This window comes from Oryctolagus cuniculus, chromosome 8 (genome assembly GCF_051225735.1).
Source record: "Oryctolagus cuniculus isolate XC-2025 breed Fujian yellow rabbit chromosome 8, ASM5122573v1, whole genome shotgun sequence".
Taxonomy (NCBI): domain Eukaryota; kingdom Metazoa; phylum Chordata; class Mammalia; order Lagomorpha; family Leporidae; genus Oryctolagus; species Oryctolagus cuniculus.
Window position 1 is genome coordinate 76013558 of NC_142874.1, and position 15446 is coordinate 76029003.

A 15446-nucleotide genomic window follows, 5' to 3' on the forward strand; every position below is an offset into this window, starting at 1 on the left:
AGCACTTTAGTGCCTGTCTATGTATTATATCATCAGTAAGGTCGGTTTATAAATTAGTAGATGTCATGGAGTAGATTAACAAATACCCTGAGAGGATTAAATCCCCTTCCACATTCACTGTAGAACAAGCTGCTACAGAGTGAATGGGTTTAACAAGAATATCTGCTTCTAGATATATGTCCATTCAGTAACTGCACATGCAAGAGAGTCTTCTTGGAAGCCATGGGTATTAAAAAGAAATACTTAGGGTGTTTGCCATTATACATTAGTAGTGAGATAAAAGCAAATGTGATCTCAAGTGACTATTTCAATGGTAGGAGAAACCCAAAATACAATAGAAAGGTTCCCGTAGGTCCTGAATGATCATTTGCCAAAAATGGTGCAAAGTGCTGTTCTGCAGTGTTCTATTCCCCCTCTCTCCCCTAGCTTTGAGAGGCAGTAGAAGATGAACAATAAGGGTATGGACTCTGGAACCAACAAATGACACTAGCTGTGTCATCAGGGCAGGTTAGAAACATTTCTGTGTCTCAGTTTTCCTGCTGCATTAAGTGAATAAATGTAAAGGACTTAGAACAGTGTCTGACACAGTTAATGTTTTTAACTTGCTAAGGATCCTGAAAAGTAGGACTAAGCTGACTCTTAAGTGTAATTGCTGCTATGCCCTGAATACCCTAGTTGAAATCCTAAAAATCAAGCAGCTATCTTTAAGTGCTATAAAAATGTCCAATTAACAAATAGTTTCAGAGATTATAATAAACTCACCAGTGAGAAACTTGAAGACTAAGATGCTTTAAGTTACAAACCAAAACCTCAGTAATTCAGGAATGTGTATTTTAAATGAAGAGGAATTGTTATGAAACAATAGGAATTCACTCACTTAACAGGGTACTTCTTTGAGGTCACTAAATGGCCTGAACTTCATTCTCCAGAACTCTAACCCAGACCACAGAATGAAGACTCATTAGAAATGGCCTGGTAATGGTACTTTTTATTGTTTGGACAGATGGACACATGTTTCTGTATTAATAAACCAATAAATAGCAAAGATAAAATTTTAAAGCGATTTTTTTAACATGGGAAGATTATCTGAAATTGAACTTCAGTTCTATCAGGTAAGATACACTAGTGTGTCTAAACCTTCCATCTAGAAATGATAGTCAGTATCCACCAGAAAAAGCAATGCTTTGGAGGGGAATTGATTGCAAATTTTAATTGGTGAAAATACAAGATGTAATACTGAAAAAAAATATCTTGAAGAGGCAACTGAAATCCCTAGTCTTAATATCTAATGGGGGTTTTCCTGGCCTCTGCTGGAGAAATGGATGAGGTACTTTGTCCCAAGCAACCATTTATGAATGATTCTGTTTGTTAGAAACTTATAAGCAGTAAAACGTTCCCTTGAAAATTCTCCTTTTGGTACAAGTTCTGTGTCTTTTGAGGCCAAAGGTGAACTCCTCCTCCACCTGATAGCAGGTTTCAAGTAGTTCAAAGGCTCTCACGTGTCTCTTGTCCAGGCTGAACTCGCCTCATTCCAAAACGTGCTTTCCAGAGCTATAATCATTGAAATTTAATACATGAAAATCGTTCCAAATCACATAAAGAACAAAGTCAGTTTTGGGAGGCAAAATTATTCATGTCTAAGTAAGGAAACTGTAGCAGTGACTGCAGATACAGTCTCAAAAGTATCTAAATACTGCAGGAAATATTAGGGTATGCTTTTTATTTTAAGATTAAAATAATCTATACCTGTAAAAACAAGATTCTTCTGACTTGAAGATTTGCAATCTTAGGATCTTTTGTAGAAGACTTTTTTTATAAATCACTTTGATTTCATTTGAAAGGCAGACAGAGATCTTGCACCTGCTGGTTCCTTCCCCAGATGTTCCCAACAGCCATGGCTGAACCAGGCTAAATGGTAGGAGCCTGGAACTAAATCTGGGTCTCCCTTATGGGTAGCAGGGATGCAAGTACTTAGACCTGCTGTCTCCCAGGGTGCACTTCAGCTGATGCTGAATAGGAAGCAGAGTAGCCAGCACCAGCTTTGTGGAGTTGCACCTGCGATGCCAGCATCCTGTATGGGTGCTGGTTTTATGTCCTGGTAGCTCCACTTCTGATGTAACTCTCTGCTAAGGGCCTGGGAAAATCGGTGGAAGATGGCCCATGTGCTTGGGTTCCTGCACCTAAGTGGGAGACCTGGAAGAAGCTCCTGGCTCCTGACTTTGGCCTGGCCTAGCTCTGGCCATTGTGGCCATCTTGGGGAGTGAACCAGCAGGTGGACGACCTCTCTGTGTCTCTCCCTCTCTTTCTCTAACTCTTAAAAAAAAAAAAAAAAAGAGTAGCCAAGTAGCCAGACTCAAACCAGGCACTTTTTTTTTTTTTTTTAAATAAAGATTTATTTATTTATTTGAAAGTCAAAGTTACACAGAGAAGGAGAGGCAGAGTGAGAGAGGTCTTCCATCTGCTGGTTCACTCCCCAGTTGGCCGCTACAGCCAAACCTGCGCCAATCCGAAGCCAGGAGCTTCCTCCAGGTCTCCGACATGGGTGCAGGGGCCCAAGGACTTGGGCCATCTTCTGCTTTCCCAAGTCATAGCAGAGAGCTGGATTGGAAGTGCAGTAGCCAGGTCTTGAACCAGTGCCCATATGGGATGCTGGCAGTGTAGCTGGCAGCTTTACCCGCTACACCGCAGTGCTGGTACTAAACACTTTGATACAGGATGTAGGTATGCCAAATGGCATCTTAAAACACTGTGCCAAGTCCCTGTCTCCATAAGTCAGTATTTTTCAAGCTATGGTATTTGTTGGGTATGTGAAAAGTCGTCTAAATGTATTATTTATGTTTGCAGAACAGAGCTTAAAAATATTTCATGGGGTGTAGCTTAACGGTCATCCATGTTTCAGGAACGTACGCATCAGGAACCTCTGTGGCATATTATGGATTAGGGAAGAACTAAGCAGAATATGAATCATTAACAATTAACTTGTTTACAAAAAAAGGCATACTTTTAAAACATAACCAAATTAGAATCTCCCTGGGACTGGGAGGGGAGCTTTACTCTGACTAGTCTGACTTTAAAGGCACCTCTTTCATCAAGATATTTAATTACTTTTCTGACATTAATGATCATAAGAGTGAGGGACTATTTATTGAACACATACTATACACCACACATTTGAAGATGAGATGGCATACTGTTGTCGCCTTTATAAAGTAAGTGACAAAATCTAAGTCCTAAGAGCCCCAAGCAGTAGGGAGATCAGCTCAGTACTAGACAATGGTAGGTGTCAGCTGGAAAGTCAAGCTTTCTACTTCAAAAAGGGTAACTGAAAATCCACACTGAGAATGGTCCCCAAAGAGGTTTCGATGCCATCCTGATCTACTCTTGTCAGCACCATCTCAGGAAGGAGCTACAACTTGAGATTCAGGGAGTTGGTTAGCTGATAAGCATGAATTTGTGCTTTCATTTTTCTAAATTTAGCTTGAGATTATAAGTACAGTATTCTTAATCATGTATAGATCCTCTCCCCCCATTAAGCCTAACAATTGAAAAGTAAACCATACCTAGAGCTCATATTTTATTTACTATGCCATAAGCTAGCTTCTTAGATAAAGCCAAATAATCCATCCAAATAATCCTACATAGCTTACCTGAATTATGGGGCAGTATTATTATATAAATGCGTGTTTTTCCTTACTAAATATTAGAGTAGGCATTGCCCCACAATCTGTCTTGAAGTGCATAAACCTACAAAATGATGGCAATTTCCACAAGATATTTTAAAAATTACCTTCATTACTTCACCAGCAAAAACTACAGAACTGGCTATATCTGAACAAAATTGGACTCTTGGTCCTCTGTTTTCCAAAAAGTATGCAAACATCTACATACTAAAGGCAGCATGATATAAATGATATAGCCATTCTAACATTAATGATCATAAACTACAAATTTATCTAGGTGTAAGATTCTCTAAAAGGCATTTGTTGACAACACAGGTTCCCACTCTACATTTCTCCCATGAGATGAATGAATGCCTTGTAGTCACATCACATCTTCAGTCTCTGGTGTATTCCAAGGTAAGCCACGTGCATAATATGCTTTTAAAAATGATGGTTTCCAGTTCCAAGGGAGTAACTGTTTTTTTTTCTCCTCTACTTCTAGTAAATTTGGTCTCTAAATATTTACAGGTCAGAATTTAAAATGTGTATACTGTATTTAGCTAGACAAATTAAGAAATTTTAACTGATAAAAAAATTAAGCAAAAGCTGCAAACTATTTTAAGTGTTCCCTAGAATTAGAGAGATTTTACCCAGTATCTCTTCCCTTTCATAATTAGCTGGAGCTGACAGCAGGTGTTTGCCTTACCCAGGGCAGGAGCTCTCCAGGCCCCACCCACCCTCTCTAACCTTGGCCATGAGACAAAGGGTCAGTGGCAATTTACAGAGGCACTCGGTAGTGTTCCACCTTTGAGAGGAGTTGAGAAAACCTACCCAAGGGGGAAAGCAGCACTGAAAAGTAAGTGGGAGAAGTTTGGGATGCATTTAAATGTGTTTGAAATAGTAATTCCAATAAAAATTTGTGAATTTCTGGCCTGCTTCTGATTTGTGTAATAACACTTGGATCCCATGTGCATTTTACATTGTTGATGTCTAGATTCTCAATTGTTTAGGATTATTAGCATGTCCAGTTAGAGAGGAAGGAATTGTAGCACAAACTCAAACTGATCAGTTGAACATTTTATCCAATACGGAATAAGGATGTTTAAATTATTTAGATTAAGTAGGTAGTTTTCCCCTGTGCATCATAGCTAAAAATGTGTAAACCTCAGTGAATGATGGAGGCCCTGAGAGCAGAAGCAACATGGTATTTCTAGAAATGGAGTCTTCCGTGGGTTCCAGTTGCTAGACAAATGTTCTAACCTGTTGGGAGGCCTTGATTTATAGCTTCAAAACTGAGCTGATACACTTGACACCCCAGGTAAAGTTTAGTCTATAACCATATATCAAAGATAGAATAATGTTAACAGTTGTACATGCATCCCAAGATAACAAGATTATTCTAAAAGCTTTTCTTTATAAGCAAAGGTTTAATGTTTCTAACAGTTTACAAAAAGATGACAGTTTCAAATCAAAGAATACTGTTATTTAAAATGAGTCCCAATGAGGCATTCATTCTGTTAAATTAATACCGATTATACTAAACAAATTAATAAAAAAATGAAGCTATACTCCAAAGATCAAATCTTATTCTACATTCAGGATGAAAACGGTACATGTTTTAAAATTAGCTCCTGTAACTATTCAGTTACAGGATAATTTTATTTATTAATTAAGATAGGAAGTATTTTACAAGAGATGAAAAGGAATCACTTCCAGCCAGAGCCATGACACACTGAGGCAGTGCACACACACACCCCACCCCCCCATATTCCCGTCAACACTGTGCTAACTGAAAACTATGGCCTAACACTGACTCGGCTTTAGAGAACAGAGATTCTGTAGTTAGTTCAAGCTTCTCCACACATGAGCTAAGGGTTTGTAAGGTGCCTCTGCTCTTCTCCAAAGTACCAGAGCAGTATTACTGTGATACCGATCATCCCAACGCCAGCTTTGCAACCGGCTGCTGAGCCAGACCCTGTGCTCCATTCCCACTTCCCCAGGTTGACACCTGGAACCTCACATACTGTGCTGTTTCAAGGTGACCATTCTATACTCTGACAGCCACCTCCCAAATCCCTTGTTCTAACCTGGTACGACTGTGTGTGGGTAAGGTATTGTCTACCACATAATCTGTCCCAGCAAACATAACTATCTGCCCTCAAGAGTGAGGAAGAATAGAAAACCTTTCTGCTCAAGCAGCACTTTGGGCTGCCTAACTGCCATCCTCTGAAAGGAGGAAGGTTACAGGGAGGACATCTGCCACTAAAAAAAAGAAAACATCAACCCTTAGCTTAGAATATCTACAAGCTGATCTTGAAACTTTTAAACTGAAAAATGTAGGGTTATTCCACAATTACTAGTTTGTATTACCAATAAGGAAATCTGATGCAATTGAAAATTTCTACATAAGTTTGTGAAAGGAGAGGCATGCAAATTTAAAGTGAATCAAAAATCAGAAGAGGTCAGAGTAATGAGCTTTCATTGGAATAGAACCCTTTTCCAGCAACTAAACATTCTATTTTAATATAATACCATAGCATTTACTGAAAGGGGACAGAACTAGTGGGTTAATTCTATTCTCTGTTAAAAAGGCCAGATGGGGGCCTGTGTTGTGGCACAGCAAAGCTGCAGCTGCATGCAGAGCTGGCATCCCATATGGGTGCCAGTTCATGTCCCGGCTGCTCCATGTCTGACCCATTGCCCTGCTAATGGCCCAAGTGCTTGCGCCCCTGCCACTCGTGTGGGAGACTCAGATGAAGCTCCTGGCTTCTGGCTTCAGTTTAACTCACCACTGGCCATTGCAGTCATCTGTGGAGTGAACCAGCAGATGAGAATTCTTTATCTTCTCTTCAACTCTGACTTTGCAAATAAATGAATGAATACATCTTTAAAAACAGATGATACCAAAGGAGTAAGGGAGGTATATTTTAGGTGTTCTTTTTCCTTGCCCTAGTCTTTTCTTATTTGCACTTTTTAACCTTTTTCTAATTTGGTGGCCTGTGGCTCCTCTTAACCTTCACTGTACAAAGAAGCCATTCCTGTCTGACTGTAAAATGACATTGTGAGAATAACTTCACAGGCACACTGGCCAAGTAAGCCCTAGGAATCGTCTTCTTTTGTGTAGGCCCAAGTGTGGAACACAGCACAGTCCTGTATGTAGAACAATGTCACTCCTTAGCTGACACACTTATGGGCCCACGAGTAGGCAGCTGGAACTTTTCTCTAGCCTCTTCCTTTCCAGCTCAACTCTTGAGATACATATTTTTGCTACTAGACAGTGGATAATTACTGACTTGGAAACAGCATAATTTCAGCAATCTTTTTTAAGGCACAATACCTACATCAAGAGAGGTGTTAGTCAAATGTTAGCTGTTATAGAAAGCACCAATAGGCTTAGCAAGTTAAATCAATCAGGCTTTTGGGGGCTGGTGCTATGGCAAAGCAGGTTAAGCTACCACCTGCAATGCTGGCATCCTGTATGCGCTTCCAGTTCCAGTCTCAGCTGCTCCACTTCTGTCGCTCCCCGTCTTCGTGGAGGAACGACACAGGACCCTGCGTTGTTCTTTCGTCTGCTTGGCCCTCCCCGGTTTTGCTGCTGGTTCTTCCCGGGTTGGCTACCGACACTTCCACCTCTGTGGAAGGGCGGTTCCCCCTAGCCACTTTCCCCACTTCCGCGGGGGAGCGGCACACCGCCAGCCGGCTCTCTCGGGGGCTGCACAGGTGTTCCTTCAGATGTTCCCCTTAGATGTTCCTGGTGCATGTTGTCTCTCTCCTCCTTTATAGTCCTCTTCCGCCAATCCCAACTCTGCTACCCACACGCCAAGTACACTGCTCTCCTCCAATCAGGAGTAGGTCCTACAGTTTATTGGTTGAACTGGAGGCAGCTGTGTAGAAGCTGTTTCTCCCTTCTCAGTGCCATATTGTGGGAGAGCAGATGCATAGAATAAGTCTTAATTCGAGTAACTTAGTCTAGTCCGAGTTGCTCCCAGTTGCTCCCCACAGATCCCCCTTTCTTTTTATTTTTGGCGTTGATACGCGCCTGTCTTCGGTGCCCCGTGGCACACACTCTACTCTGCTTGCTAGAGTTGCCCACAGGTGCTTACAAGCCTACCAATCAGGCAAACCGAATCCGGGTCCTCTCTTCGCCATGTTGTGAGGAGGTTTTTAGGCGCTGATGCGTGCCTGTGTTCGGTGCCCTGCAGCGCATCTCTGCTCTGCTAGAACTGCCTGCAGGTGCTTACAAGCCCTAGCAATCAGGCAAACCGAATCCAAGCCCTCCCATTGCCGTCTTGTGGGGAGACTTACTGATGTTAATTCGTGCCTGTCTTCGGTGACCTGCAGCGCATAAACTGCTAGCCGCCCGCAGGTGCTCATCGCCTCACTAATCAGGCAGACCAAATCCAAGCTCTCTCATTGCCATGTTGAGGGGAGGCCTTATTTTTCTCTATTTCTCTATCTCCGGGCATTCCTATCTCTCCCATTTTACTTCTATCTGCCAGCATTCCTATTTCTCTCATTTTACTTCTAAATTTCTGTTTCTCTTATCCCTGCGGCTTCCCAGCGCCCGCCCTGAGGCTGCTTCTCGGCGGCTTCCTGGCTCTGAGCCGCTTCAGCCCGCGCTTCTCTCATCTGCGCGGCTTCCCGGCTTCGCGCGCGCACTCTGCGGTCTCCGCGCCCCTTCGCGCCTACACCACGGCCTCGCACTAGCCCCACGTTCCCTATCTATTCACGCCCCATGCTCTCTCTGCACGCGGCAGCTTCCGCGAGTCACACAGCGTAGCTTACGTTTCCGCCACCACTGGTATTCAATCTAAGTTCCCCGGGCTAACCTGGCAAATTCAACCTAGCTCACGCGTCTGCGCCTTTCGGTCTGGCTTCCCGTCCTTTGCTCCCCGAGCTAATCTGACGGATTCCAACCTGGCGGCCCACGTCTCTGCCTCTGGTTCCAGATTTTCGCCTTTTGCTCCCCGGGCTGACTTAAAGAATTCCAAGCTGGCTTACGTTTCCGCCTCGGCCTGCACTCGCGGCTTCATCCTCCCTAACATTTTTCTCTACCCAGTATGTTTCCCTAAGTTTTCTTCCAACAATATTCCTCCCTCATTTCTCCTGGCCTCTCCCCACAGTCCGTATCCAAGTCTAAGTTTCTTATAGGTTTCACTTTCACTTTCAACCTGCAGTCCGTATCTGAGTCTAAGTTTCTTCTTGCTTTCACTTTAAATCCTAACTTCTTTCCCACAGTCCGTATCCGAGTCTATGCCTAGGCTTTCGATAGCTTCTTCCGGCACCTTTTCTGTCCGGCTTTTCCCTAGGCTCTTTGCTAGTCTCTCTCTCCGGTATTTTCCACTTCTTCCCATTTCTTCCCTCCTAGGTTTCCTATCCGAGTCACGGCACCATTATGTCACTCCCCCTCTTCGTGGAGGAACGACACTAAGCCCTGCCTAGGCTTCCTATCCGAGTCACGGCACCATTATGTCGCTCCCCGTCTTCGTGGAGGAACGACACAGGACCCTGCGTTGTTCTTTCGTCTGCTCGGTCCTCCCCGGGTTTGCTGCTGGTTCTTCCTGGGTTGGCTACCGTCCCTTCCACCTCTGTGGAAGGGCGGTTCCCCCTAGCCACTTTCCCCACTTCCGCGGGGGAGCGGCACACTGCCGGCCGGCTCTCTCGGGGGCTGCACAGGTGTTCCTTCAGATGTTCCCCTTAGATGTTCCTGGTGCATGTTGTCTCTCTCCTCCTTTATAGTCCTCTTCCTCCAATCCCAACTCTGCTACCCACACGCCAAGTACGCTGCTCTCCTCCAATCAGGAGCAGGTCCTACAGTTTATTGGTTGAACTGGAGGCAGCTGTGTAGAAGCTGTTTCTCCCTTCTCAGTGCCATATTGTGGGAGAGCAGATGCATAGAATAAGTCTTAATTCCAGTAACTTAGTCTAGTCCAAGTTGCTCCCAGTTGCTCCCCACAACTTCCAATCCAACTCCCCACTAATACACCTGGGAAAGCAGTACTTGGGCCCCTGCCACCCATGTCAGAGACCTGGATGAGGTTCCTAACTCCAGCCTGGTCCACCTGTTGTGGCCGTTTGGGTATCAAACCAGTAGATGGAAAATCTTTCTTTCCCTCTCTCTATGTAACTCTGCCTTTCAAATAAATAGAAAAAAAAAATCAGGCTTTTAAGGTCTCAACCCTATATTGTTCAGTCATCTGGTAACATTGACTGGATATAATATAACTTCATTTTAGTTACAAGAAATGAGTTGCCACTGTAATCCATCACAGACCAAAAGATGAGTTTGCTTTTAGTTTGATTTCATTTGGAACGACGTTAATTCCACTTATAGAAAACAGACTCTCAACTAGTTAAGATATTTAAATTTTCATTAGAAAAATCATAATAAAATAAAAAATGTATTTATCAAGAACAGTAATGGTATTATTTCATTCAGCAAATTCATTTAAAACATGAGTTACAATATAAAGAGAAATGACAGCATAAAGTCTTACACAATTAGATCTGCACAACTGACCCCTTAAAAACAAAGAATATGCCATATGGTTTTAGTAAATGGCAAGTGGAATTCAATTTTCCAAGCTGTACTCTAAGTTCAGGGTTTTCTGTCATTGCTTGCATATCAAATTTTCTCCAAAACAAGTTTAAAGATGTATGTAGTTCCTCATCATGTACATAACTTTATTTCTCGAAATGTTTCAACTAAGCACCTGATAATCAAGTCTCTGTTGTTGCTTCTGATACTTATATTTTGCTAAGGAATATGAAATTGCTTTGATGGTCAATCCAAGTTCAAGTCTACAACAGAGTCCTAGCACTTGGGTATTTGTCCTTGTTTGCTTCTTAAGAAGTTTGATTATCAGTCATAGGTAGCTACACAATTCAGATTATGAGCTTTTTAATTTAATTTTTTTTTTTTTAAGTTTGCCAACTAAGCTCTAACTTTGCTGAGGACTGAGAGCTCTATCTCTCATCAGATTTAGATTTGTGGGGTGATTTTCTTCAAAGTCAATTTCTTCAGTGGTCAAATTGTATTTGAGTTCACTTACGATTTAAAAAAGAAAGAAAAAAAGTCTATCTCCACATTTTCATCAAGAAAATATCAAAGCCCTGACAAAAGCTTATCACCTATCCCAACTTCATTCTGTCAAGGCTCCTGTCATTATCAACTCCTGTCAGCATCAGTATGATAGCATACACTGAATTTTTTTCATTGATCACCTGCTTCAAAAAAGCAAAGTCCTTATAGTTAGCGGGAATCCAACAGAATATAGTCTCTCTCTGATGACAGAGACTTGTACTCTGTTCCATGACCTGCACATGACAAGAGGCAGAATCACTTACTGTCCTGCACAAATCCAGAGAGTGTGTGTGACAACTCCAATGGAGGTTGACGAAGATATTCCTGGCAGTTCAGAGAAACTAAAGCAAAATGTGAGCTGGAATTGAGTTCTGAAGTAAGTCTGCCAACAGAAATTCAAACGATAATGAAGGGTAGGAGGGCTTTAACAGAATCAGTGTCTTCCAAAGTTACCGAGGTGGAAAGCCACCTCTATGCGCCCCTCCACGGCCCCCTCTAAAGCCACCTCGCTCGCCTCGGAAGTTGGATCGATTTCTTTCTCTCCCGCGGCCAGCAGAAGTTCCACCCCTTCCTCCACCTCTGGGAGCTCCACCTCCCCTATCAGATTTAGATTTGGGAGGTGGTGATTTTGGTCGCAGTCTCTCAATTTCCTCTGTACATCCAGTCAGGTAGGAATTTGGAGCGCTGAAATAGGAGGCATAGGTCTCTGCATTGTAGTTGCTATTTGTAAGTGTTGGTCCAACTGTGAGCCAGCCTGAAATGGAGGAGAAAAATATTATCCTTTTTATTTGCAACCCTCTCTTCTCTTATTGATTCTTTAGGGGCTAGTTCAAATCCCCAATGCATTCTTTTAAAGATGTTCCTATCACCAACCCAATAGTGATCTCTTAAAGAATGAACAGCACTTTATCATGGGTCATATTTTGAAAACTTCCTATTTATAATCTTGATTCTCCCTGTAGACTGTAATTTTTACAATATATCTTCCTCATTGTCTCCATCTATGTCTCTACATTCTGTGAATAGCCCTTAGAAAAAAATGTTACACATTACACTAAGTTTGGGCTCAGTGAAAAATGTAATAAATTAGGGGATGGTGCTGTGGCATAGTGGGTACAGCTGCCACCCGCCATGCCAGCATCTCATATGAGCATTGGTTTGAGTTCCGGCAGCTCTACTTCCGCTCCCGCTCTCTGCTATGGCCTGGGAAAGCAGCAGCAGATGGCCCAAATCCTTGGGCCTCTGCACTTGCATGGGAGACCTGGAAGAAGCTCCTGGCTCCTGGCTCCTGATTGGCCCAACGCCGGCTGTAACAGCCATTTAGGAAATGATCCTGCTTCTACCTCTGCCTCTCTGTATCTCTTTCAAATAAATAAATAAATCTTTAAAAAAAATTAATTACAACTTTCCTATTCATAAAAATAGTACCATTGTTATCTGATTAAAATCCTGAACCAACTTCTGTTCTTTCCAACCACAAAATGTTCTGAGTTGACAGGTCCTAGAAATTCAATCACCACCATATTGTTCCTACTTACTCCCACTTTTCCATTTTTCCTCCCATACTCTTCTTTAAGCCTTTGTTTCTACAACGACAGCTCTCCACCATGCCACACACATGGAACAGACATACACATATATGTAATCATCTCTCAGCTTATGGTTTCTCCTCTCTAAAACTGAAAAATGAAAGCTTAAAACGTGTCACTTCTCTGTTCAAAAATATTCTAATCCTTTTCATAAAGCCAAAAAATCTTTTATAATGAACTTTCCAATCACTTTTGTCATCAATGCTTTTCATCAACTATTTTTTAACTAACATCTTTTTTTTAAGCAAACAATAAACTACTACGATGACTACTTCCATACAAACCACTTTTGTGCTCACATTATTTTGTCAATCAGCCGAAAACCTCACCATGCAACATCCAATTCAAATATATTGCTTACATAAAATTACATCTCTTTCTTCAGAATTTCCATTAGACATTGTAGGTAAAAAGGTTTTTTTATTTGTAAGCTACATTGCTAATTGATTACATTATATCTGGAAGGAGAAGGGCTGAGAAATAACTACCAATGCCTATACTCTGGGAGTTCCTTTGGAGTGGTGATTCTTGTAACTAGCATGACCTTTAGGAAAATCCTGGAAATATGCTTTATGAGTGTTATAAGAGACATGAGATCCACTGGGACAGAACAAATAATCTTTTAGGAATCATGTTATTTATCTGTAAAATTAGGTTCATATCTCTGTACCATTATCTTGATTTTTTTAAATTATTTATTTGAAAGGCAAGGTTATAGAGAGAGAGAGAGAGATAAGAGAAAGAGAGAGAGAGAGGCAGGCTTCCCATCCGCTGGTTCACTCCCCAGATGTCTGAAACAGCCAGAGCTGTGCCAATCCGAAGCCAGGAGCCAGAACAGAAGCCAGGAGCTTCTTCCCAGTCTCCCACATGGGTACAGGGGCCCAAAGACTTGGGCCATCTTCTACTGCTTTCCCAGGCCATAGCAGAGAGCTGGATCAGAAGTGAAGCAGCTGGGACTTGAACTGGCGCTCATATGGGATGCCGGCACTGCAGGTGGTGGCTTTACCCACTACGCTACAGCGCCGGCCCCAATATTATTTCTTAAAATAAGACCTCCCATAAAATGCTCTAAAATGAAAAATATTTTTCTAAGCTCGTATTCTAAAATATTATATTTTATAAAATATCTTTTAAATATTTTATAAATACATAAAATTTTATAATATATTTTATTAAAAATTACAGATATAGAATATTATAAATATTCTAAAATATTATAGCCACTTTTGTAAAATATTTTTCCATTGTTTAAAAAATAACTTAGTACCTAAGAATGACTTAATAAGATTTATAATATCTGCAAGAATATCAGGAAAATCACACTGTGCCTTTTATGTGGCACCCAGGAGACACCAGAGAAGTAGAGAAGACACATTAGATCGAGAAGCACATTCCTCACCTATATTGTCTCACTGACTACAGAAACTATGAGATATTTTAGAAAGTTTATCTACACGCTTTACTTGAGAGGCAGAAAGAGCACATGCTAGATAGAGAGCTGTCATTTGCTGGTTTCCTTCCCAAATGTCCTCCCAAGCCTGTTGCTAAATTGGAAGTCAGGAACTCAATCCAGGTCTTCCACCTGCTTGAGCCATCATCTGCCTCCTCCCAGGGCGCACATTAGCAGGAAGCTAGAATTAGGAGCAGAGCAGGAACTCAAAGGCACCTATAAGGGATGTAGGCGTCACAACTGGCAGCTTTACCACTAGGCCAAATGCTCAACCCTGTTAGAGTTTTATTTGCTTCCTTTTAGTTTTTTGTTTCAGGATATCTATGGTAGTGCTGCAATACCACAAACAAGAGAACAGAAAACTTAAAAAGAACTAATACTGCCTCTCTCCTGCCACACTACCTCTTTGTGAATCTTTGCAAAGTAAACTCGTTATATAAGCCCAAGGGATTTCTTTCTCCCCAAAATTCTTCACTGTAACCTTGTGTTCTAAAGGTATTACCAAGCACTGAGCAAGCTTAAAACAGCCAGGCTTCAGGGTGTATTTGCCTCACTGACACCAAATGCTGGTGAGAATGTGGAACAAAATGGTGCAACTACTTTAGGAGATAGGATTTGGCAGTTTCTTTCAAAATTAAACATATTCTTACCATATAATCCAGCCATCATTCTCTTTGGTTTTTACCTAAAGGAGCTGAAAACTTACATCCACACCAAAACCTGTACACGGGCATTTATGGCAGTTTTATTCTTACTTGCTAAAACCTCAGAGCAACCGAGGTGTCCTTCAGTAAGTAAACGGATAAAGTGGGTACAACTAGACAGTAGGATACGATTCAAAAGTGAGCTCTCAAGCCATGGAAAGGCAGGGGAGAACCTTAAATGCCTATTACTAAATGAAAGAAGCTGATCTGAAAAGGTCACATACTATATAGACAATTTTAACAACACAGGAACAAGAACAAAAGACAGAATCACAATAAAAAGACTGCCAGGGATTTGAGGGGTGGGCAAATGGATAAGTGGAGCACACAGGATTTTTAGGGCAGTGAAACCATACTGTGTGATCCAACAATGGGGGATGCATGTCCTCACACATTTGTCTAATCCCCCAGAACACAGACTACCAAGAGTGAACCTTAATGTAAACTACAGACCAGGGTGATGACTCGTCAATGTAGACTTACCAGTTGTAACAAACGTATCACTGTGGTGGGGGTGGCAATGGTAACAGAGATGATGAGAGTCTAGGGCACAGAGTTTATGGGAAATCTCAGGAACTTCCTCTCAATTTTTGTATGAACCAAACATTATTCACATTTGAAGTCCAGCAAGAAGATGACTCAAATACATAAGAATTTTACTTTATACCACCCTGTGTCTGATTCCTTTATAACCATATCTCAAAGAATCAAAGTTGTTTTTGTTGTTGAAATTGAGGTCATACCTGGTCGAATTGTACTATCTCTTCCAAACAGATGAAGGCGTCTTCTACCAAGACAGAAATGCTCAATTATATGAAAAATTTCTACAGGTTTTTCTATATTGCCAATTTCAGGTTCTTCTGTGATAATTAAGTCAATGTCAACATTAGCGTGAATAAAGTCCCCATCTGTGCTACGCTTCACAGTTCCTTTGATCCCCATAAGACAGTGTTCCTAAAT

At 41.6% G+C, this 15446-nt stretch overlaps 1 protein-coding gene across 2 annotated transcripts in view; it reads right to left on the bottom strand.

Annotated features, from left to right (window-relative positions):
• Positions 1-10012: 10012 nt before the first annotated feature.
• Positions 10013-15446, bottom strand: part of METTL14 (methyltransferase 14, N6-adenosine-methyltransferase non-catalytic subunit) — a 30115-nt gene continuing 24681 nt past the window's right edge. The window contains exons 10-11 of one of the 2 annotated variants that reach the window (XM_070047676.2): positions 15230-15440; positions 10013-11497 (exon numbers count right to left, since the gene is read on the bottom strand). In XM_070047676.2, coding sequence (XP_069903777.1) covers positions 11193-11497; positions 15230-15440 — 516 coding nt within the window. In that variant the 3' untranslated portion in view covers positions 10013-11192. The remainder of the gene's footprint in view (positions 11498-15229; positions 15441-15446) is intronic. The other variant, XM_089302880.1, reaches the window with a different exon arrangement.